Source organism: Rutidosis leptorrhynchoides, chromosome 2, assembly GCF_046630445.1.
Source record: "Rutidosis leptorrhynchoides isolate AG116_Rl617_1_P2 chromosome 2, CSIRO_AGI_Rlap_v1, whole genome shotgun sequence".
NCBI lineage: Eukaryota > Viridiplantae > Streptophyta > Magnoliopsida > Asterales > Asteraceae > Rutidosis > Rutidosis leptorrhynchoides.
Genome location: NC_092334.1, coordinates 703,883,951 through 703,910,630, shown reverse-complemented (window position 1 = coordinate 703,910,630; position 26,680 = coordinate 703,883,951). Strand labels below are relative to the sequence as shown.

Sequence of the window (26,680 nt, the reverse complement as noted above, 5' to 3'; positions counted from 1 at the left end):
AGAGATGATGTTAAGTTTAGAACCACTTATCTCTCCTTGGACGATTAGGGTTTCCCCATTCTTAAGAGGAATATTAATGGTTTTCTCATTGCACATGATTGCAGCTCTCCATGGACGTAACCAATCCATCCCTACGACTACATCAAAGCTTCCTAACTCGACTGGAAATAGGTCGATCTTAAAGTATTTGTGGGCCAGAATCAGATCACAATTTTTATAAACGATGTCTCCTTTCATAACCTTACCATTTGCTACTTCTACAAGACACTTAATTTCTAAGGCTTGTGGTTTTTCAGTGAATAAGGCACAAAATTCAGTAGACACATAATTTCTATCAGCACCAAATCAAATAAAACAATAGCATAGAAGTTGTTAACAAGAAACGTACCCGTTATCACTTCATCATCATCACGGGCTTCTTCAGCAGTCATTACAAACGCACGGCTCTTAGCATTTCCAATGTTACCCTTGTTCTTTGGATACTGGTTACGAAAATGCTCCACTTCTCCATAATTATAACAGTTGGGGGTAGTTGTGTTGGCCTTAGTTGCAGGATTTGTGGTAGTTTAAAACGTAGACATGCGGTACTTAGCTATGTGCCCCATCTTCTTACACTTAGAGCATTCCGCCTGACACTTCCCAAAATGGTGCCTATCACAACGAGTACATTGAGGTTTTGTCCCAACATAGCCACTTCTAGAACTATCAACAGCCTTTTTATTTGAACATTGTCTTGAACCCTGAGCTGGTTCAAACTTCCTTTTGCCCTCGTTAGCCTTTACCTCGGCTTGTTTATTGGCCGCAGTTCTTCTCATTTTAGCCATCATTAAATTCTGAGCCATTAATATCACCCCGTCTATAGTCTCTTTACCTGTAGCAATAACATTTCCCTGAATTTCTTCAGGAAGACCCTCCATATACCTCTCTATTTTCTTCTGCTCGGTAGGTATCATGTCCGGGCATAAAGTAGCCAACTCTAAAAATCGGTTGGTGTACGCTTCAATGTCGGTGCCCTTAACCTTTAACTCCCAAAATTCAACTTTCAATTTTTGAATCTGGTTCCTTGGGCAGAATCATTCATCATCCTTTTTAAGACGGGCCACGGGATGGCATTTGCAGAATCTAGTCCCACAGTCTGGTCATAAGCATTCCACCAGGTCAAAGCAAGGCCACCTAGAGTGTGGGTAGCATACTTCACCCGGTCGACATCCCCACTATTACAGATTCGAAATATTGATTCGACTTTCTCGAACCAACGGGTTAACTCAACAACTTCCTCATTTCCTTTAAAGGATGGAGGCTTGCAGTTCATGAATTCCTTTTAGGTGCATGAAGTAGGGGATTTTGATCCCCCTGATTCTTGTTTCCTTGGTTGTTGTTATTGTTGCCTTGGGCGGCAGCGAGTAGTTGTTGAAATTTTGCAGCGGTTAAAGTAACATTTGAAATGTTGTTGGTAGTATCACGATCTGAGTTTGACCCACCACGAGCCATTGTTCTTCAATACATAAATATAGTATTAGTTGAAGAGTTTATGGTGCTAATAAGTTATAAGTTTGCTAATAAATGCACAAGATTCACACAACATACACATACGGATAAGGTAAGATAGATAATGGAAGTAACAAGATATAACCAAAACATTTAAATTCCATTAAACATTACGAAGATCACTAGTATCTTTTGTTACACATGAAATAAAACAAAAGTACCATAGGCATATGCCTTTACAAAGAATATTAAAAACACTAACAGAAAAGAAATCCTAAGGAACTAATCTTTCTTAGGAGACGGTTGTTTGGGCTTATGTTGATCCTTCATGTAGCCTTTGAACTACATCACAAACTTCTCCAGCTCAGCAATCCTCTGACGTTACTGTTCAATCTGCCTATCATGTCTCATAGCAGCCTCTCTGAAGATGTTGTACACTCGATTCCTCAAGCTTTCTAAAGTGACCATTAACAGCTTCCCTTAGCTTACCAAAGTTTTTTTTTCATTTCATGCAAGTCACTCATTACCATAGCATGCTCAAGAGAGTTGGTGCAAAATACGGGAACAGTGGTAATATGGGGCTCCTTAGATGAGCTTGAACCCTCGGTATCTGAGGTCTCAGGTTCCTTCCTTTTTAAAGAAGGAGCTATAACAACAGGGGCTCTGGCTCTGGCTCAGGCTCTTTCTACGGCTCAGATTCTTCCTTGGGTTCTTCCTCGGAAGGTTCTTCTTCTTTAGCAGTTTCTTCTACAATTACCTCAACTTTCTCTTCCTCCTCTTCTTCAACCTCTACAGCCTCCTCCACTATTTCCTCAACCTTCAGTATCACCCTCATAAGCATCATCTTCCATAGGAGATTCAGCATTGGGTGAGTGAGGTGGCGTAGCTGGAATGTAGACTAGGGAAGCAGGCGGTGTAGCGGGGACATACACTGGTGAAGCTGGTGGAGTAGCATGTGTGTAAAATGGCATGTGGACTGATACTTCAAAATCGGAAGAGTCGGAGATGATGATCGGATTGTTGCTCGACATCCTAAAAGAAAAGAAAGAATGAGGATTAGAATGATTCTAAGGAAGGCGTAAAAGCACGAAATAAGATGTAAAGGAAAAGTACTTAAGAATCAAGACAGGAAAGGTTATAGACCTAAAGATCGCTAAGGCACCCTAACTAACACATAAGGCACACATAAAATGCAATCCTAGTTTTCTATAACAACCTGGCTCAGATACCAATCTGTCACACCCCCTAAATGAGACCGGGGGTAACTGTGACTAACCAATACATAAACACAAGTGTAAAGCGAGAACAACTCTAAATGAGACGTTTTATTAAAACCAAATGTATTAAAGCAGCAGAATTAAATTGTCATTACAAATGATAAACCAAAATATAAATTGTAATTATTTAAATGCAAGAACATAAATATAAATGCGGACTCCATAGCAGCACAGTCCAAGTAGCAAGTAATCTTTAGCAATCATCACCTGAGACAACACATGCTTAAAGTTTCAACCAAAAATGGTTGGTGAATTTATAGGTTTAAGTTGGTAAACTACCAAAGTTTTTAGACCAAAAGGTTTAATTATAAACAGTTGATATAGACATATCAGTTAAAAGTAGTGCTGAAGTGTATGTTATCGAAACTAAACAAAGTTACCCCATGACACCATGAACTGTCGGTGTCATTGAAATCATTATTATGTAAACAAATACCAAAGGTCAAGTGGTTAGAGACGTCACTCTCAATAGGCGTACTCACAATAACTAAGTTTGCGTTATGCATAGCAACTAACGATATCATGGCAGGGATTTAGCATGAAACAAAGCATGGCAGCATAGTTAAAGTTTGAGTACTCGTGTCTAAAGCGTAAAATAGTTTAAAAGCAAGCATGTGTCTCACCTCAAAAGTTTATAAAATAGTTACGAAATAGTAAAAAACGGGGCTATGAAGTTCATCTTAACAGTAGTTGAAGTTATTTCCACGAAAGAGAAGAATGAACGGGAGTAAGTGACCGGGATCTCAACCAAGAGATATAAGCTTGGTCATTAGTTTGTTCAATCTAACGAGTAAGTGTTCATAAGAGTCTTATGAGTTATTCAGTTTGTTTAACAAGTTGGGTCCACTATAATCAAGTTTAGATGCTGTACAACTTTGCCCAAACCTCGGTGCTATCAAGTAAGTCGGGGATGACCATATGTAACTAGGGGTCAGGATCTTTCAGTTGAACTATAAGTGTACAACCTTTCGTTTAATCCAAAACCTTATTCCCATCATGGCAACCTAGACATCATCCACATGACTGTAAGTAACGATGAGGTTCGTATAAGCCATACATTATCGATATGATTATAGCTTCCACAATTTATGTGCGTATAGGAATACGACACACTTTAAATAGATTACTTATATAATAAGTACATATATTATATAAGCTTTAGTATAATTATTATTAATAATAATGTATTAGCATTATTAATTTTATTTAGATTTAAAGTTCTTAATATAATATAAATATTATGAGTTTAATATATAGATAATTAAGTATGGGATTAGATAATTATATAATTATGTTTTATTTATTTATTTACCGATCTTATATTAGTAATAATATTATTTGATTAATTTATATTTTATATAGGCATTATCTATTTCGAATTTTATATCAATTAAATACCAAATAAATATGAATATACTTTTAATAAATTTATTTCAGTATATCAAAATGTAGAAAATTTTAGTAAAATATATCTAACTCGTTTTTGTATTTATCTTTGTTTTTATTTCTTAATTATGCATAAAACAAGTTTAATTCCATAATAAATACTAATTTGATTCAAATACATATATATTCAATTTTTACAGACTTAGATAAATATAATAACTGTATAAACATTTTTATAAAAATATTATATACAAAATTTCTAATTTATATGCAATTTACATTGTTTTCTAGGATCGTTTAATACATAAAATACTTAAAAATAGGTAAACGAATTTAAAATTAGTTTTTCCATTTTTCGCAGATCCTAATAATCATAATAAAAATATAAAAATTTTATATAAAATTTTATCTCGGTTATTTTTATTTATTTCGATTTTTATATTATAAGTACATACTTAATTCATTAACTGATAAATAATTAAGATAAAAGTTTACAAAAATTCAAATAACTTATATATAAGTTTTATATACTGATATAATAACTTTATAAGTGTTAAATCAATTACTATGAATTTTAACTAATTATTTACATTATATATAATACATCGAACATATAAATAGTATAAAAAACGTTTTTAAATACTTAAATAATTCATATAAATATATTTTCGACTTCAATAGTTTTTATAAGTTATTTCTAACATGTAAAAATTATCTTTACTGATTATGAGTATTTATAATAACTTTTATTGATTTTCTTGTTTATTAAACAATTTCTGAATACAATAAATAGAATATAATTATGTAAATTATTATGTAAATCTAGATTTTGACTTTAATAATTTATATATGTGTAATAACATCTGTAAAAAATATTTTTGCAATTTTACTGACTTTTAATGATTTAATTCGATTTATTATGTATTTTCCCTAATTATCGTTACACAGTAACAATAATAATAATTTGTATTTAATTTTTACAATATATTATAAAAAATATTTTTCTTGATTTTATATAATTTTTACATATTTAAACATATTTTTAATCCTATCTGTATTTAAATATGATTTTAATAACAATTAAGCATTAAATTCGAATTTTATAAAATATAAAATTTTCCAGAATCTTGTACCTTTATTTTATGATCTCATAACATAGTATATGCATTTAATCTTGTTATGTATAATTTATAAATAAAAAAGAGGACAATCGGCTATAAAAATAATATAACTCGAATAAAAAAATAAAAGAAAGAAAAGAAACTTACAAAGTATTTATTCAAGAGAGAATGAGTGAGTTTCTTGAATTTTTTTTTTTTTTTTTTTTTTTGTGACAAAATTTTATGAAGAGTGGATAGGTATTTATAGTAAAAAAAATTGAATTTTTAAATAAAAAGAAAATATAAATAAAAGTGATAATGTTGAATTTAAATTTTAGAAAAGTTGATAAGAATTATTTATCTTGTTCAAAAAAAATGTAGCTAGCCCTTTTTCTTATTTAAATTCGTTTTTATAAATATATATATATATATATATATATATATATATATATATATATATATATATATATATATATATATATATATATATATATATATATATATATATATATATATATATATATACATATATTCTCACACTTATTCTTATAAGAAGTTTCTAGAATTTTTATTAAATTAACTTTTATTTTAATTAATTTAATAAATCTGAATTTAAATTAATATTTTTGACATTTTTATATTTATTTAATATAATTATAATTTTATAATTAAATTTATTACCTTATAGTTTTATTAATTTCATAAATGTCACAATTTTTTTTAACGGCAAATTATATTATTAACACAAATTTACAATGTTTCTCACAAGATGATGGGCATAAAGATGCCGAGAGAGAATCCTATGCCAAACATCTAAACAAAACTCGAATGTATTACAACTCACTAACAACAAATTGGTTATAAGACAAATAGATGAGGATTTTGCAACCAATCAAGCCAATCGATGTTTTTAGATTTACTTCTTTTCGCGATCCACTCGTAGCTCTTCACTTGTATTTCGTTAAGAGTGACCGGAGGAGACCAACATACCCTTTTGAAGACCTTTTGGTTCCTATTTTTCCAAATGAGGTAAACGGTAGTCCACACCATAGCTTTCCAAATCTTTTTCCCCAAGTCCGAACAACGCAAGTAAGAGTCCACGTTTAGAATGTGTTCAATGCTAACTTGTGTAGAATCAATTCCCCACCACTTGAAGATTTTATCCCAAATTTCCCGAACCAACTTACACGAGAACAAAGCATGGCTAACCGTTTCAACCGTATCATCGCATAAAGGGCAAAGGACAGAATTAAGATCCACACCCCTCTTGTCAAGTTCGAACAATACGGGGATTCTTCCCCGCCTTACCCTCCATACGAAAACACTCACTTTAATTGGAACAAGATTATTTCTAAGTGTAGCGATATTAGAGGAGTTAGGAGGAAAACACTTAGCCATGAGTTCTTTAGTAAGTGATTTACTCGAGAATTTACTGGACCCGCATATATTCCAATTCCAAGAGTCTTCCTTTTCGGGTGCCATCTTGAAATTCGAAATCAACGCTTCCAAATCCTCTAGTTCACCCGTTGTTCTACCCGTCGCTACTCGTGTCCATTCCCAATTCGGCATGCATCGAAGACCATCCCATTTTACTCGTTCCTCAACCGTCGCATTTAGATTAGTCTCAAGTCGCACCAATCTTTTGTAGATATCCTTTAGAGCTTTATCTTTGACCCACACATCATTCCAAAATTTTGTACATCTTCCATTCCCGGTTAACTTTGAAAAAGATTTGGTGAAGTTCACTCCTAAGCCATCAATCTCGAAACCTGTCTTGACAATTTTACTCCAAGTAGAATTAGAGCACGAAATAGATTTAAACCCACCCGCAAAGAAAGCCCCCGAAACCCCATAAATGCTTTTGATAACATTAATCCACAAGGAAGTGGGTTCGGTAAGGAACCTCCACCACCACTTGCCGATTAATGATAGATTTTTACAATTAAGAGAACCAAAATTAAGCCCGCCATCAGCCCAAGGGCGAATGACATCATCCCATTTAACCCACGAGATTTTTGACTCATCACCCGCCCCACCCCCAAAAAAATTTCTTCTCACACACTCTAGCTTTTTAAGCACGCAAGGCGGAGCACGGAAGAGCGAAAAGTAGTACAACGGCAAACTATTTAGAACCGAACTCACGAGTGTTAAACGTCCACCGAATGACATCGCACGAGCCTTCCAATCCGATAACCGCTTCTCAAACTTATCAATTACCGGTTTCCAACTTTCAACTTTACTCATGTTAGTACCAATAGGCAAACCAAGATAAATAAACGGGAAGGAGCCCACTTTGCAACCAAAAAGATTTGCCATAAATTCAACATCCTTTTTGTCAACACCCACACCAAAGAGATTGCTTTTGCTATAATTAACTTTAATCCCGGAACTTAATTCAAAGCACTTTAATAATTTCATGAGATTTTCGATATTATCCAAACTCCACGTACCAAAAAAAATCGTATCATCCGCATATTGGAGATGAGAAATAGGGATCTTATCATTACCTATTTCCACACCACCATAGAGATTATTCGCAACCGCAGACTTTGTAAGCCAATTAAGACCTTCTGCCGCAATTATAAAAAGAAAAGGCGAAAGAGCATCGCCTTGTCTCACTCCCCTCCCGAGCTTAAATTCTTTTGTCGGGGAGCCATTAACGAGGACCGATTGTGAAGCCGTCTTTAAACAAGAAGAAATCCACCCCCACCACTTAACACCAAATCCCATAAACCTCATCATGTCGTCCAAAAAATCCCAATTAAGGCTATCAAAAGCCTTTTCAAAATCTACTTTAAAAACCAAGCTTTTGAGCCGATTGTTTTTCAAAAAATCTAACCCTTTTCACAATACATTATTTATTATACTTTATATTATTTATAAAGTAAATTATTCATTTATATAAGTTTTCTTATTATATAATTACAATATATAATAGTATACCTTTTAAATTATTTCATATAAATTTTAGTTTATAACAACCTTAAGGGTAAAATGGTAAATTTAGAAGTGAAAAAATGAGGGTTGTTATAACATACGAGAAGGTTGATACCCCTTCTAATTAATTCCTATGATTTGCCTAAGAAAACGACTAAAGTTATAAAACCCAAAAAAAGATGATCGGTTCAAGGTGCCGAGATGAAGAGTTTTTCTGAATTCGTCAAGGATATTTGATGGTGCTCCTCCTTTGGTCCGTCCGTCTTTTGGTTTCCCTTGGGTAGTAGATGGTTTCTAATCTTCGTCATTAGCTTATTGGTTACCCTCTATATTTTTGTCGGATTTTGTTTTACTTAGCATATATGTAGCGTTGCTTGTTTGCTTTTTTATTTTGAACGGCTAGGTTTGATCACTGAAGGGGTCTTAACAAGTCAATTCCCCCCACACCCCCCCCCCCGGACTTCTCGTTGAACTTAGTAGTTTCCTTGGCTGGACATTTTTTGAGGCTTCATTTTTTTATAAGGTCCCCAATAGGTTATAAAGATTTAGTTTTTATCATAAAAAATATATATCGTTGAGAAATACGAAAATATATCAGTATTAATTATTCATTATATAAATATAAATGTATTGTCATAATAGTTACACCATTGACTGTCACCAGTCGCAGATAAAGGAAGTTGTAATCGCTGTTAGGTACCTATCACCACCAAAAAAACGTTAGACCCTAATAAAGACGAAACAGTGGTAAATCAACAAAAACATTTACCGAAAGGCCTAATAAGGCAACAATGAAGAAGAGAAACCCTAAAATCGAGCAATGGAGATTGAAATCGTTCCAAATGGCGAAGATCGCCTACAATCACCACAGAGAACGCAAAACCCCTAGCTAAATGGAGAGACTGAAAACGTTCCAAATCTTAAGCATGTATACCAAAGAAGAAAAAAGATCGAAATGTCCTTTACCCAATTAAATAATCGCGTGAACAGTAAAATCATATGATAAAATGATATATATATATATATATATAATTTACAATTACAAATAATACATGCAACTTAGAAAATTATTAAGACATAAACAAATGTATTTTAAGTCACAATTGATAAAGAAATATTTAAATATTCAAACATAGACTATTAAATTAAGACGAAGATTACAAAAGTCACCTACATTTACTATCCAGCTTAGAAAAATCCCTTACTCACATAAACCATGAGGATTAAGTCCAATGTATCAGACCCTCAACCCCACACTCTATCCATTCGCCACGTGTCATCACTCTCCGTTTTTCTTTTTTTTCTTTAAAAAAAAAAAAAATTAAATTACGGATTCTCATCCGTTTCACTTACAGTTTCATCAATTACTCTCTAGGTTTTTCATCTCCTTCGACATTCTTTCTTCATTTACGCCTGAATCGGAATCCTAATGTTTCATAAACCTTTAATTACTGCACGGCATCACTAATACGTTCTTAATTTAATCGTGATTGAATTGGTACCCATTTGATTCAATCCGTCTCATCTAACCCTAATTAAATTGATTTCCCCAAAAAACCGAATGCCGCCACCCTCATTACACCTTTCTATCAAGCATAATGTTGTTCTCTCATGAATCTTGATCATGCTTTAACACAAATCCGAATACAGGTAAGTTGCTATTTTGTTTTTTTTTCTTTTACGATTACGATTTGTATATTTTTTTGATTCCTTACTTTCATGCTTCTACTCATATTGTATTTGATTTGCATAATTTATACTTGATTTTACTGTTTATGCTAGCAATCACCGCTTACCATGGCGCAAGGAACTTACAGGTTTTTATTTTTTAATCGTAATATGATCTGCCAATTTATATGAATGTTAAGGAACTCGCATAATAGATCGCCTTCCTTTTGTTCAACTATATTGGTTAAAATATGATTATTCTCATGAATCTGTATAAATGGCTGTTGAAAAAAATTGATAATTAGTTAGCCCTCGAGAACTTGGTTTCCAACATCTATATTCTTCGATGGCTTCAAAGATATCATATTTTGTTCGTTTTCCCATTGCCTTAAATACCGTATTTGTTATGATCACTTTGGGCAACAAATTATTAACCGGTTGTTGAATTGTATATGTTGACAGATATGTTTATTGGACAAAAGTAAGTGATGTTGTGAAGTTCATAGCTGATTCGTTCCTGATCTTACACAACAGTCTATTAGAGTTGCTACAATCGGTTGACTGCTTAGAAAAAAACATGTTTGCTTGACTTTAGTGTTGTTCTATCAATTATTTGATATCCTTTCATTTTGATGCTACTGGATATGTTTCTACCTGTGAATGGTAGAAATTTGTTTTCACAGTTAAATATTTAGTACCCTAAACACAAATTTCTATGTCATTTAATTTTAGTTTATATTTGTTATTTTAATTTTGTTTATGTATTTATGATAAATGTCAATGTCAATTGATTCAGTGTAATGAGATCAAGATTTGTAATGTGAAAAGAAATTTGACTTTTTAAATGGGTCAAACTAATAAATTTTGATTAAATACTTGCAGGCTGGTGAATCAAGATTTATGTTACAGAAACGCACTTACGAGCCTACAAGATGTAGAATGTTCTGGTGCAGCTGCAGGAACACGTTGAATTCAGGTATGTTACCCTGAAAAGCGATCTCATGAATACGACATTGAATTATAGGTTGCACCTTCAAATTACTTAAATTGTCAATGGATTTTAATTATTGCAAAACATGCACGTGAAGATGCTTACAAATACACAACATCTTAAACTTAGAGTTGCAATATCAGGTCATTACTACAATGTATACAAGGCAACTTGTCTGATACGAGCATGAATTTGTATTCATTTTTAGTTTCATATTCGTCAATATGAAATTTGGATACATGTAGAAATCATTATTTTAACTTGATCAGGTTAGTAATTTGGGCAGAAATTTGGCCACCAATCCTTAACCAACCTTAGGCTTTACAAATATGGCTATGACATGTGTTGTATTCTAATCGTTATCCTTCTTCACCTTCCCGTTACTATTTGTGAGATGCAAACTCTTAAAACTCATTATTGCCACTTAAAAATTGTTATTAAGCTTAAATTTTGATGATTTTGAGATGTAGGTTATTATATGCTCGGTGTACTACTCTATGCCTAAAACTTATGTTCTAAAGTACCAAGATTTTGCCTGTGGAGTTATACGGTAACGATTCACCTTTCTTTTGAAACGTTAGTGATAGATCTCTAATTTCAGTGGGATTTTATATTATGTTTTTTTAAGCTCGAATCTTTAGACCTGGGTATCATTAGGATTCATCTTTTGAAGTTTTAATCTTTGGATGTCTTCAAAACCAATTTGATGACTCAGATTAAACTTCATCTGGATATAAGTTTTGATCCTTTGAGTAAAAATGGGTTTGCTTTTGTTAACGCAAGTGAAGTGTTTTCAGCTATTGATCTAATTGTTGATGGTGGGTCAAAGTATGTTACTTTAGATGGAATTCAAGATTTCAAGAATCTATCATCACAAATTTTAGAAACTGTTTATAGAATTAATGTTGGTGGTTCAAAGTTAACACCTTTTAATGATACCCTTTGGAGAACTTGGGTTCGCGATGAATATTTTTCTAGATATAAAATCATCTGCTAAAATTATAAGAGCCACTGAAATCCGAAATTATCAAAAAGGTCGTCCTTCAGTAGAGGTTGCACCTGAGAATGTCTATATGACTGCTCAAGAAATGAACATGGGTAATTTGACTATAGTTTCTATGTTTAATTTGACATGGGGGTTACCAATTGACTCGAGTCGTGGTGTCCTTTTTTTGTTCGTTTGCATTTTTGTGATATTGTAAGTCTTTCACTTGATCAGTTGTTCTTTCATGTGTATATCAACGGGCTTCTAGCGTACGAGGATCTTGATCTGTCGTTGCTTTCGTTTCATTTGTTAGCATCTCCATTTTGTCTTAAAGTTGAATACATAATCGATTCAGATACAACTTTAAGACAATATGTTTTAGGAAAATTCATCTCACTTTCTATTAGAAAGAGTGTTGCATAATCAGTTTTCTGATGTTTGTATATCTATATGTATTCAGCTTACGTACCAAAATATGATGTGCTCTGATGTGAAGAAATGTATTCAGTTAAGTGGCTTTTACAAAAATAATCTTTTTTTGCAAGGATTAACAATTACATGGTCATAAGATTGATTTCACATTTAGGAGTAAGTAAATACCGAAATTTGACCATTTACTCCCGCCATAAACAATCTAATTTTCTAATGTCTATTTAGGAGAATGATCATATAAAGGAGTTGGTGAAAAACATGGCTTTCAGAAATGGTCGCTAATTGTAAAGAATTTGTCTGGGCGAATTGGCAAACAGCGATCAGTGATGGGAGAGGTAATAACCACCGTTACTCTACTAACGTGCTTGCATATTTACATCTTAAGTTAAGTATGTATTTTTTTTGTTTATTTTACACACAACAATATCTATATCTATATCTTTCTAAAAGGGCTTATTTGTTCTGTAAATAACAAAAGTGAGGTTTCTGTAACTCTCACCGGAGATTTATTTATTTTTTATAGCTCTTTGTGCTTAATTAAGCGAATGGTATTGCTATATTTAAAGGTTTGACATATTTATCTCTCTATGATTGAAACTTCTTGTTTATATCATATAGCATTTTCACATCATATATGTATGATTTTAATAAAGTGTTGTTTATGTGATTTAGCTCGGGATATGGGCTATGAATCTGCAAAGCCTCTTGGTTTTAATGTGACGAGAAAAATTATAAGGTATTTCAAGTGCGCTTCAATATTAACTCCAACTAGCTACATTTTTTGCTCGCATAATTATTCTTTGTTTCTCACCGCAATTAAGGCTTTATAATATGAAAGCTGGGAGAAAAGGAAATCTCAATATTGACGAAATGTTACGTTACTACAAGTATTATGGTTGCTCTTATATGATTAGTAAAGTAGATTTGTCTATTTTTCCAAACTCAAGAACCTTGCTTTCACGGGTAAATTTGCTTATACTATTCTACTTGAGCTACACCTTCATGAACTAATGTAGTTGTGATATAATTGTGTTCAGTAATAGCGTTTACAATACTAATATTTTCAACACATTTGCTTTCAATATAAATATTAAATGAACGGTTTCGTCATTGTAATTGTATCATACAGCTAATCATTATCAATACTAACGTTTTCGAAAACTATTTTTAAGAGCTGACGTACAACGTACGGGCTCTTAAAATCTATTCCTAAAATACGGGAACGTAATTACGTAAACAATGGGCTGCCCCATCATTGTATGTACCATCTTTTAATTTGGGTACTGAATGGGGCAATGCTAAAACATTATAGAAGCGGGCTATTAATAAGTAACTATAAGAGTATCACCTAAATAACACTAAAAAAGACACAATGGTAAATATAAGTGATAATTAAATTGTTAAATATATATCAGTGATAATTAAATTGTTTATTTAATTATCTACTATGATGTTTTATTTTCAATGTTCATTTGATATTGTCATCATTAACTTATTTTTTAAAAATTAGTGTAATTAGAGCCATTCGTGCAACGCACAGGCTCTCAAAGTCTAGTATGATGTATATATTCCGCCTTGGATCATTGCTCATGTGACCATGGGCCGAGCGGACCTGAATCTACCAACACTTAAGTAGAGGTTACATTCTTGAAAAATTTATGTTAATGAAATTAATCAACTATTTAGCCCTTGAAAACAAATAATATCCTTTTCGCTTCTCCTACCGTACATTACGGCATGAACGATCTTTCATAATTAGTAATATACATTATTTTACTATAAAGAATTAGTAATATACATTATTTTACTATAAAGAACAACTTAACAAGTATAACAACATTTTATCACTATATTTTTTACCCCGGGAAAGTTTCATTTTATTACTATTCGATTGTTATTTCTGAGGATATCGTGATCAAAAGCCTATATGGGTAGCTTAATTGGATTTAAATAGACTTACTCTAAAGTGGTTTATATCATTTTCACTTAACATGATTATTATAGATTAGTAAAAGCAACTTTACCAGTTACATTCATTTAAACTTTTTAATAAAAATCACGACCAAATTATATAGGACTCATTGATAATGTTTAGCAAGAACACTCTCAAGCAAGAACACTGTTTGTGAAAATTAGAGCGTGAACAATATTCATGATATTTATCATGTTTCAAATTTAAAAGTTAGTGTGTTATTAGTTAATCAGAAATTCATTATTGTTTTCTTCACTTTTATTGAAGGTCATGATATATTAATTTTAATTTCTTTTAGAAATAAAAAAAAAAACAGAGAGAGAGAGAGAGAGAGAGAGAGAGAGAGAGAGAGAGAGAGAGAGGAAAGGTAATACTGTACTAAAATATTGTCAATGTGTGTGTATTTTTGACAAAATCGTAAAGAAAAGGGTAAGAAAGGAATCTTGCGCCGACTATCCAAAAGTATGTGACCAAATAAGACAACACTAAAAAGTTGCTCGTTTTACATTCCCAACTAGTAATAATTTTTTTTGAAAGGCAAGCTTGCATCAGTCCGACCGAAGCTTAGTCATTATTTGCACACACACGCGCTTTCGGGCAGGAAACCCGAACCATACTCTGAGGATCCGACCCTTAAACCATCCCGAGGGGCAGGCGGGCCGGACCTTAGTCCCGGAGCGGGTCGGTAAAACCTTCCCTTTGGGCCACCTTCAAGGAATATATTTCAATTCCTAGAGCGGGTGACGAGGTTCGAACCCGAGACCTCTAGCCCTGCGAGTACACAAGTGTAACCGCGGTACCGCTGGACCGAAGATCCGAGACCTCTAGCCCAACTAGTAATAATTAACTTAAGACAAAAAGAAACTAAATTACTACTGCTTAAAAATCGTAAATAAAATAAGTAAAAACAAAACGACACTACACTTGATGCTCTTTGATTCACTGCTGGTGCACCACACCTGGATATCTTACGGCATCCCCCAGCACTCTTTGTTGCTCTATCTGCACAAGATTGAATTGTGATAACTAATGATAAGATCATAAGTATAAAGAATATATATAAATATGCATAAACTTTAAAATAAATAATTACTTGAAAAAGTTCATGCAACTTATTCTTCAAATAGCAGTATTCATGTTCAAGCACCTCCAGTGCCCTCATGCACCTGCATTTTCAAAATGTCTTAATTTAAACAAACTTGATTGATTGTATTCTATTGTATTGTATCGAACAGTTCATAAACTGTTTGTACACTTACGCTGAACGATTATTTTGTTCGACGGCACCACGAAATGCAGCGCATATGTTTCTAACTCGCTTTGCACCAATGCTTGAACTACTTCCCATTAATTGATTCAAATGTATTCCAAGCTTAACGTAATCCCACATCTCTCTATCCAACCTTAATTATGATATAAATTTCATTAACATGATAAAGATCCGTAATTATTACTGTATTAGTTAAGATGACAAATGTGAAAATAAAACATTACTCAAGTTAGGTGATATAGATAGAAGTGTTTATACATCATATATTATACTAATCACTTATGTTGGGTTACAATTCGAGAAGAGTGGGTATTTTTACTTAAATATACGCAGTCTAATAAATTATCCTTAGACTGTTTTTAGACCTTTTTCTTGCAACCCACAATATATGATGTTAGTGATGTTTGAATACGTTATCATGGAATTGAATAGTTGAAGTCGAAAAGATGAAATAAATGAAAATGTAGACTTACAATAGATGTCGTAGGTTGCGTAACTGCTTTTCGGATTCATGAAAGTAAATAGTGATAACTTCGGATACGAAATTTGGAGAGGATTGATCTTGAAGTTGTTGGAGTTGTAAGAATTGTTCATCGAGAACACCTTGATGAAAGAGTAACGACAATAGTCGGTTCATATCGGTTCGCAGACGAACTGCTCCGAATCCAAGTAACCACAGTGGAACACCCGTTTTGGCTTTTGGTTTAACCCAAAAAATAAGGAACAAGTTAAGTTGGTGTCTTTTTGTGTAAGAGGATAATTGAATTAGTGCTTCTTCAGGAGGTATTCTATTTATAGCATTAACGAATATGTGACCTGTCACTTTTTATGGTGGAAGTATGTTTTTACTTTGGCTGCGTCGTTGGGGTCACTTGATAAATGGGCCAAAATCGTTAAATTAAAATAACAAATTATAGCTACTAAAAAAATTTAAGACCAAAATATGATCTTTAGCCAATTTGTAGATGGTTTTTAAGTTCGATAATATTGACTATAATAGTACCCCAACATAATTAAACAAGTGGACATAGGATGGGTACGCAACCTAAAACAATAATGATGAATAGACTACTATGGATATTAGGTTACGACAATTCGACTGGTTGGAAATTCAGGTAGACCGGATTGTATTGTGTTCAAGGATTAAAGAGAGTTGGTCAAGGCGTCGAATATTGATGTTGGTAATGAAGCGGGTAGGAAGTTTTGTGTTTACTCGGATGTAGCATGTAAAGGATTTTGCCGGGAATGGTTTTCGAACACCAAAAAATTCCGTGTTCCCATGGTGAAGAGCACTAATCTTAAGGGTGGTGAAAAAAGTTGGACAAGTTGAAGAAGAATGTGGGCTCGGATATTCGTTTACTTTGTGTGATAACGATGTTCATAGTGATTTTAATGATGCGGTCCAAAACTTGTTTAGAGAATCTCTAGGTGTTGATCAGATTGCCAGCTTTAACTTGGATTCGACCTCGGATTGTTTGAATAAAATTTTTGGGTTTTCGTTGTGTTAGCGAGGTGAGGTTTGATTCCTCTTTCTTTGGGATTTCTCATTAATGACGGTTCGACGAATGTGTTGACGTATTACTTCAAATCTCGTATAGACAAGGCTGTCAATTATAATAAAGTTGATGATAAGCAAAGAACCATTCTAAAAGTTATAATTTTGTACGCGCTTTGAAACATTTGGAGGTTACGAAACAACCAATTGTAATAAGCCAATTATAATAAGGGTGTTTTGTAACCTCTAAATGTTCCAAAGCGCGGACAAAATTATAACTCTTAGACTGGTTCGTTGTTTACCATCAACTATATACTATACTTGACGGCCTTGCCCGTACGAGATTTGAAAGAATACGTCAACACATTCGCCGAAGCGTCACCAATGAGAATTCCCGAAGGAGGAGTCAAACCTCGTCTCGCTAACACATCGAAAATCTAAAAATTTTAGTCGAACAATCTGAGGTCGAATCCAAGTTAGAACCGGCAATCAGATCAACCTGAAGATTCTCTAAACAAGTTTTGGACCGCATAACCAAAATCAATATCAACATTGGTTATCTCACAATCTAAATGAGTCATCAGGGCCCACCTTCTTCTTCAACTTGGCCAACTTCTTTTCACCGCCCTTAAGATTAGAGCTCTTCACCACGAAAACCAGAAATTTACTAGTGTGCGCAAACCATTCTCGGCAAAATCCTTTACACGCTACACCTAAGCAAACACAAAAGTACTTCCTACCCGCTTCATCACCAACTTCAATATTTGACGACTTGACCATCTCTTTTAATCCTTGAAAACAACACAATCCGGTCTGCCTGAATTATCTCCAACCAAACGTCGAATTGTCATAACCTAATATTCATAGTTGTCTATTCATCATATTGTTTTAGGTTGCGTACTCGTTCTATGTTCACTTGTTTATGTTGAGGGTGCTATGTAATCATTATTTGTGCATCTATTTTTTTAAAAGTAAGAGGAAAAATGGTAAAGTAAATAAAACATATGGTATGACTGTGTTTTTTGTCCGCTAACTATTAAATTAGAACGGAGAGAGTATTTCATTATACATTGGAACCCTAATATAAGGCAATTGGATCAGTCGTTCCTGATGACCAAAATTTTTAGTTTATTTGTATGTTAAAATTTCACATTTTAAACTACTATACTGTATTTTTATCAATTTTTTTAACGTTACTCTTGTTGAAAAAGAATATTAATACGCCAGTCCCAAGCGGAGAAATGAGTCAATGATAGGCGTATGATACCGTCTGCACTAGTGGTTTAGCTTAAGTTCTATATCATTATAGTGTCAAATTGTTGCATAGTTAGGTTATTCTTGCCCGGAAGAATTAGAGATTAAAAAGACTTTATAGAGTACAAAGTGTGTGAGAAGAAATAAATAAAAAATAAATTGGAAGTGGGGAAAAGGTATACATGATTAGTAAAGAGAGTGTTTAGTAACATCGATGAGAATGTTGGCCAATAGCTAGGCAAATGTACAAGTAAGTTACAAAAATATAATATTTAAATAGAAATATATTTTTTAAAAGGGTTATGATGCGTGTTTGTAGATAGAAATAGGCACAAATAAAAGGAGGTTAGTCGCGTGCATAAATAGGCAGTGTGCGACAAGGTTTTGCAGCCGCTAATGTCACCTCACACTCGGTCACGTAACCATACCTTACCATACCATAAAGTGGCCAACACCTACTGCCACTGCGCCACCTTTCAACATTTATTTTTATGCATAAATTAAATTAATGAATTAATTAGTTACTTCATTATTTATAAAAATTAAACATTTTATCTCGTGTAATTTCATTTTATTCCGTGTCTATTATATATGTTGAACTTTTTTTTAGAAGCAGAAAATATATTGAATCAAAAATTGGTACAATATATTGAATCAAAAATTGGTACAAGCATCCAGGAGCATAGAGGTATATGCTCTCGACAGTACATGCATCTCACTCGATTTAATTTACAATAGAAACGCTAAAACACGACAATTCTATACGAACTGTTTGACGTACGGTTATTGTCAACCATGGTCATCATAGATCCCGGAGTTAAGAAGTCATTTATTCCAATCTAAAGCTAACTTCTTCGACCGATTTGAAATCTATTGGAAGCTTATTGATTGTATCTCGTTTATCAATAACAAATATCCAACGACTCATTTTATTGCTTGCCATACTTTTGAAGCTTCGCCCGTGAGTTGATTGTTTGATTTACCTCGAAACATATGTGTTATTTCAGAATAAGGTTGCGAACTATTTTTCCACCATGCAAGGTCATCTTCCAAACATCTTAGCAAAGGAGCACGATCTTAACAATTGTTGCAAAGCGGACAAAGGACCGAATCAAGGTCGATGTCCCTTTTATCCAACTCAACTTTAACCGGTAGCCTACTCATACGAGCCCGTCAAATAAAAATACCGATCTTTTGTGGCAGCAAGTTGTTACGCATGGTTGGGCTTCGTGGGTTTGGTAATTGCAGGAGTCGGTCATTCAGGATCTTGTCAAAAGCATTCGAAGAGAACTACCCATTGTTTTGAAGCGTCCAGATCCATGTGTCTGTTTTTGAGTCCTCGAGCTGAAATGATCTCAAGTTGTCCTCAAATTGTTTCTGTAAGTGTTCTACTTGTGGGGTCTCTCGTCCAGCTCCAATTGAAGAAGCATGATGTACTTGTTTTTGTCATACGCTCCGAGATTGTTGCATCTTTATTGGTTTCTAACCTGAAAATTCTACCAAACTTCTCGCACAACAACTGGTTATCAAGCCACATGTGACGATCGCTCCAAATCCATATGGACGAACACGTCATTCATTGATTTCATTGCGAGGTATTTGACCTCTATATGATACGTTTTGTAAACATTGCATTCTTTTGAAAAGGCATACCATAAATGAATATATAAATCAAAGGTTTTTGACATTTGATGATTTCTACATATAGACAATCACCGTAAATAATAGTTTACAATAGTACTTCTGTTGACAATGCAGTCAAAATATGATACATGGTGATGATTTGGTGAATGCAACTTTTCCTTGAAAAATATGCCATGTAAGACTCCATGCACATAGCTTGTATAACATATAAGCACACATCGGAAGACTTCTAGGGAACCTGAGAATGAACATGCTAACAAGTGTCAACACAAAGGTTGGTGAGTTCATAGTTTGTATGTTTTGTATAATCTGTATATAAAGATGGATCACAAGATTTCAGTTGTTTCATCCAGAAACGTTTATCAAAATGTTCTACAAGAATGAGCACTCTGATAACCAAGCCTTAACGTCTATAATAAGTACCCCTCGTTTAACATGCAACCAACATGTACAATACACGCAATCCAACGTGTACTAACTTCAAATAGCATACGTCTGTTTTATAGTTCAGGCTAGAGTTTCTTTCTATACCTGGAACAGACGGGGATGTCAAGCCCTATGGAACAGTATACAACTACTCGCGCCCACCAGTTCTTATAACCGGCAGTTACTAGTTACCAAAGCTAAGGGATTTTCGGTTCAAACTCGGTGTAGAATTTAGTATGTACTTGTATCCATTGTGTTTAAAATAAAGTGCATGTATTCTCAGCCCAAAAATATATATTGTAAAAGCATTTAAAAAGGGAGCAAATGAAACTCACCTTAGCAGCACATAAAGTTGTTCATCGTATTGTGATAGAAACTCGGAATATCAAATAATCGTAGATCTCAACGTATTATTATTGTGATTCAATATTTCAGAAAAGTACGTAGACGTAACGGAGATGATAAACACTAGGTTTGACTTGTGAATATTACCCACGAATATTACCCCTAACCTCCATAGCTATAACCCATAGTTTCCTTAGCTTTATCCCGCTCGAAAAACTTGTTTTGAAGTGACACGCTCATGACCTCGTCGTAGTATTTTATGTATAATATTAATTAATAATAATACTACTAATAGTATTAAAATTAATTATAATATTAATTAATTAATTAATTAATTAATAATAATAATAATAATAATAATAATAATAATAATAATAATAATAATAATAATAATAATAATAATAATAATAATATATAAATATATATTACAGAGGGAGATAGATGGATTGGTGTATGTGTGTGTCTAGAAGCAAAACAAATTCAATTTATAAACTTTTCCTGAAATCTGACCCCATGCGATCGCATGGGTTTTATGCCTATTTTCCATGCGATCGCATGGTCCCAAAATCCCGCTCACATTTTTTTGTATTTTTGTTTGTCGACATAATTATTAATAATATATATAATTTATATAATTAATTATATATTATATTAAATTCACATGCATAGTTAACTTGTAATTTTTGTTCCGATAAGTCGTACGTTGTTACGCGACTTATGTCCCGGTTCCGGTTTTTCGAGTGTCCCTTCGTACGCTGAGAAAACTTGTAATTTACATTCTGGGACACGTACCTTTGTCAAAATATAGCCTTAAATTATCCCTAAATTATACCACCCAAAGTATATCTTAAACTTTCGAGTATTTTGGTCATTTACTTCTATAAATCATTGTCTCGTTATTTATTAATATAATAGTATTTATCAAACGTTTCATAACCAAGTTAATATCTATTCTCAATATTTATAAACACGTTTTAAAATACGTATCGCAAGTTATTCATATAATTAATTCTTAACAGTTAATATTCCTTATTATTGTATGTGTCCAAATTACGTTATTTAAACAAATAATTCACCATTTATTCTGAATACCGTTAAAAATGAATGATTTCTCAAATCAACGTGGACCTCTCAACAGAGACACGTAATAATATCATAATTATTAAGAGACTCAGTAAATATCTTTTACTTGAATCGTTTGGCATAATCTTTTAACTCTGTAGTTAAATATATCAATCAGATAATCAAACCAATAAGTTTAATGCACAGTATCATATCCTCAACACTTTGTTACGTTTTCAAGTTATAGTATATGTATCTATATATAATTATTCGCGTTTCGTTGAGAACAATCGAAGGTTAATTGAACAGTTAAAATTTTTGAGATTTAACTTCATAGACTTTGTTTATCGTGTCGGAAACGTTAATCATACAGGATTAAGTTTATATTTGGTCAGAATTTTCAGGGTCATCACAGTACCTACCCGTTAAAGAAATTTCGTCCCGAAATTTGAGTGAGGTTGTCATGGCTAACTATAAAAATGTTTTTATGACGAATATGAGTCGATAAATTGAGTTTTATCACCGTTGAATAATATGGATAAAACAATCCAATTACTTGAAGCGTATGAGGGAAGTTATTGTAATAAAGTGAAATAGAGAATAGAGATGCGTCTTATCTCTTGACGTAGTAACGATTGATTTTCAGAATTTAAGGAATAGAAAGTCTTCATAATCTAAATAAGATTTGATTCTTCGGGAATTAAGGAGATTAAGATCTTCTTTAATTATATGCGATCATCTGTCTTGATTGCTCTGTCTGTTATTTCGCTATAAATTGACCTCTTTCGTTTCATTATTTTCACCACTCCTACATCTTCTTCCTCATTTCATACTTCCAAAAGATTGTGAAATGCTTCATCCAGTTCTGATTCTTGATATACTCCTAACTTTTATATCTGTCATTCTTTTTTTTCATCTACCACCAGAGGAAGTTACTTTCTTTTACCATTACCTTGGGATTATAGTGTTTTTCATTCTCCCGTGTCTTTATATTGCTATGCGCATTGATATACATGGTTTGTAAATTTCAGAGTTGTTATCGGGCTTATATTCTCCTTTTTATTTCAGAGCTTCATGCTTTCGATTTCTCTTCCCGACCTTATGTCAAGCGGATAATGGTCCAGAATTTGTAGGTATGAATTTCGGATGAACATAATTAATGTTCTAAGAAATAAATTGAAATGACACGATCTTGATTTGTCAAATTACTAGAATATCTGGAAAAGACCGAATTATCAAGAAGTATATTTTCTTGATATATTTAGAGATTATATAGAATGAAAGAGTTATGTAACATGGTTCATGATGATGGTGTGATCTGTGAACCTTTATCACGTTCCATTAGAAACTCAGCATGACTTACTGTAATATAATCACGTTGATCAAGTGTCATTATATTATACTAATTCATGCTTTAGTTCCCAACACTACTTCAAAACATTCATATTTTATATTCGAATTTTTCATAATTTAGAAACTAACACAGTCTCTGTTATGATGTAACACAGATAGCGTGAAGGAATGAATAATTTCAGATAGTCACGAAATTATCCTCAGAAATATTGAAGATATTTATAATGAAAGATATGATGATATCTTAGAATATTTAAGATAATGATGATGATGAAGAATATTGTCCGTAAAGGTTTTAGAGTAAGGAGTAAGGTATTTGCTAAAGACTTCATCAGAAACAGAATCATCAGGATTCTTTAAATACAGAGTTTGGTTCTTGTATTTGTCCTTGGTCTCCTTTATGGTCTGCTCAACCCGTTTTCCAGTTCCAAACCTTCTCTTTTTCTCAGCTTTACCACCATACCATTCTTTATCATCAAACTTTTGACTGTTAAAGTCGTTTACAGTTTTTGCTGCTTTATCAGCATTTCGAGAACTAGTTCGCAGTTCAGGGTGTTTTTCAGAAACTTCATATTCGAAGTATATAAGTCCAGGAGGTAGACGTTATATGTACTCATATAACTGTTGGCGTAGACGTGCTGCAAGATTTCAAAATACTGATTGCTAATTCCCGATAATTCGTATGACCATTATTGTTACTAGATGTGGATGAGTACATGATAGGGTTTCAATGAGTATAAGAATTTTTCGGAAGGTCAAGGATAAATGAAATTGTTGGTAAATTTACTGCTAATGTGGTGGAACATGAAAGGTTCCCCAGTAACAAGAACGTATATATCAAGGTTACAATAAGGCTAATCTGAAAAATCAAAGTTGACTAGTTGAAAGTGTGATAAAACTGGATACTTTAAAAAGGATGGCAAGATTATTTTCGATATTAACAACGCTAAAGGATCTTACACAGTTTTGAAGTCAAAGTATAGCTTTGAAAGATGTAGAGATCTAAGAACGATGTTACTGGTTCAGAGTTATGACTTGGATTCTGAAATATCAGAATATGTAATTGAACTTGTATGAAAACGATTGTATATCGTTGTGAAGATAGTGAGTATAGTTAATGATTTTTGAATCAAATTTGAAGAATGTACAATGTAACATATTAATTGTGAACTTATATATTTTCCGAGTATTACCTACCCGTTAAAGATTTCACAATTAATATTTTGTACAAAAGAATTTTCATTACAGTCTTTATGAAAATATCTGTATATATATTTTCTTCGGATGTAATTCGGATTTAATGAGTTAATATCATATTAAGCTCATTTGATTTTTGGTTTGACTTAGAAATGAATAATCTCTAAAATATTAAAGATTACATAATCTTCGCGGAGTATTAATGAAATCAATATTTCATTATTTATTCTTATTCCTCGGTGAAGGATGTTGGTGCTCGTGGAGTTTTTGTGAACCATACAAGGCACAGATGATGTTTTTTGGAAAGTTTCGAGTACATCGAAAATGAAAGTGTAAAATCTAACATTTATTTGAATATTACACTTGATTTATTATGAAATGAAATTCATTGAATTGAAACAGAGATTGTAGTTAATGATGGTTAAGTTGTTAACGAAGAATGTACATTAAGCATATTAGTAATATGAATTAATCGAGTAGTTAAGTTCCATAATAGCTTAGTACGAAAAGATTTATGATAGTTTTAAAATTTATATATATAAAATATACATATAAATTCTTCAGAGAAATTGAGTTAATACTTCATAACTCATTGATACAATATACTCGTTGTTGACTCGTAATGATTTCCACGGTGCTTTCTTGAACTGGCGGAGCTTGTGATGTTAGAGGTGCTGCTGATTCTAACGATGTTGACAGCACTGACTGTGTTGGTGAGGCTAAGGTTATTGTTGATGTTGTGATATAACAAGTCTAACTTGTAAATCATACACTATTCTGATCATGGTTTATAATTTATCTGATTTATGGTTAGAACTGGGATAAATAATCTCTAAACTTTAGAAATTACATAATTGCCGTAGAATGTTTCTCCGATGAAGTTATGAATCAATACTTCATCGTTTGTTGTTGTTGGTATTCCTTGGTATCTATGATGCGTATGATGTTGATATCCGAGGTATAGATCGTGATGTTGAGGCGTGTGATGCGGATATGGTTATTGGTGGTGGTAATGATCCTGTTGGTGTTGATGATGGTGTTACTGGTGCTGCTGCTGGTGTTTGTAACCTTCGCACTATATTCTCCAAAGCCATTACCCGAGCGCGAAGCTCGTTGACTTCTTCTATTATACCGGGGTGATCGGTGGTTTGGACGATTGGGTAAATAAGATCTGAAATTCGAGATAGTATATAGTCATGACGAGAAACTCTGGAAATCAGAGAGAAAATGGTTTCTCGAACGGGTTCGCCGGTAAGTGCTTCAGGTTCTTCGCCAAGAGGGAAATTTGGTGGATGGAAAGGATCACCTTCTTCTTCTCTCCAATGACTAAGTAGGCTACGAACCCATCTCCAATTCATCCAGAATAGGTGATGGCTAATTGGTTGATCCATTCCGGTTACACTGCCTTCGGAGCTTGAGTGAAAATCCATATCGGAATAGCTGTCGGCATCTGAGGAATTCGAACTAAATGCATAATTCATCTTACACGGTTTGGATAAAGGATTTTTGATATGAAATGATTTTTGGATATCGGATGATATAGAATACTTATATATAGTACAAGGGATCCGCAAATTACGGAGGAACTTTCGAAAGCTGTCAGGAAAAGTTTACAGTAACAGATATGCTAGGATATGAATTTTGTCTATACACTATCTATGCAATCAATACAATAAGACGCGTTTAGACTTAAGATGATAAACAGGTAATTTCCGACAAGAAGTGATAAGTAAAACTTTTGACATGCAGACACAGTCGAAGTCCAGACTTACGAATGCATCCTAACATCTATCAGTTAGACACATTAATGCAAGACCTGATTCACTAGGACCAACGCTCTGATACCAACTGTGACGATCGCTCCAAATCCATATGGACGAACACATCATTCATTGATTTCATTGCGAGGTATTTGACCTCTATATGATACGTTTTGTAAACATTGCATTCTTTTGAAAAGGCATACCATAAATGAATATATAAATCAAAGGTTTTTGACATCTGATGATTTCTACATATAGAAAATCACCGTAAATAATAGTTTACAATAGTACTTCTGTTGACAATGCAGTCAAAATATGATACATGGTGATGATTTGGTGAATGCAACGTTTTCTTGAAAAATATGCCATGTAAGACTCCATGCACATAGCTTGTATAACATATAAGCACACATCGGAAGACTTCTAGGGAACCTGAGAATGAACATGCTAACAAGTGTCAACACAAAGGTTGGTGAGTTCATAGTTTGTATGTTTTGTATAATCTGTATATAAAGATGGATCACAAGATTTCAGTTGTTTCATCCAGAAACGTTTATCAAAATGTTCTACAAGAATGAGCACCCTGATAACCAAGCCTTAACGTCTATAATAAGTACCCCTCGTTTAACATGCAA

The 26,680-nt window shown here is 33.1% G+C and overlaps 1 protein-coding gene and 2 long non-coding RNA genes across 3 annotated transcripts; 2 read left to right on the top strand and 1 right to left on the bottom strand.

Annotated features, from left to right (window-relative positions):
* Positions 1 to 9,548: 9,548 nt before the first annotated feature.
* On the top strand, positions 9,549 to 10,433 carry LOC139894149 (uncharacterized). The gene is made up of 3 exons (XR_011774836.1): positions 9,549 to 9,838; positions 9,971 to 10,005; positions 10,319 to 10,433. It is a non-coding gene; the product is annotated as an uncharacterized lncRNA (long non-coding RNA).
* A 318-nt stretch (positions 10,434 to 10,751) lies between these two features.
* On the top strand, positions 10,752 to 13,003 carry LOC139894148 (uncharacterized). Its single transcript, XR_011774835.1, has 4 exons — positions 10,752 to 10,832; positions 11,318 to 11,397; positions 12,293 to 12,599; positions 12,937 to 13,003. It is a non-coding gene; the product is annotated as an uncharacterized lncRNA (long non-coding RNA).
* A 2,172-nt stretch (positions 13,004 to 15,175) lies between these two features.
* LOC139894147 (pseudo histidine-containing phosphotransfer protein 6) lies at positions 15,176 to 18,738 on the bottom strand. Its single transcript, XM_071877347.1, has 5 exons — positions 18,726 to 18,738; positions 15,980 to 16,202; positions 15,496 to 15,639; positions 15,330 to 15,402; positions 15,176 to 15,238 (listed from the first exon to the last, which is right to left on the bottom strand). The coding sequence occupies exons 1-5, from the start codon at positions 18,736 to 18,738 to the stop codon at positions 15,176 to 15,178; spliced, it is 516 nt and encodes a 171-aa protein (XP_071733448.1).
* Positions 18,739 to 26,680: the final 7,942 nt, after the last annotated feature.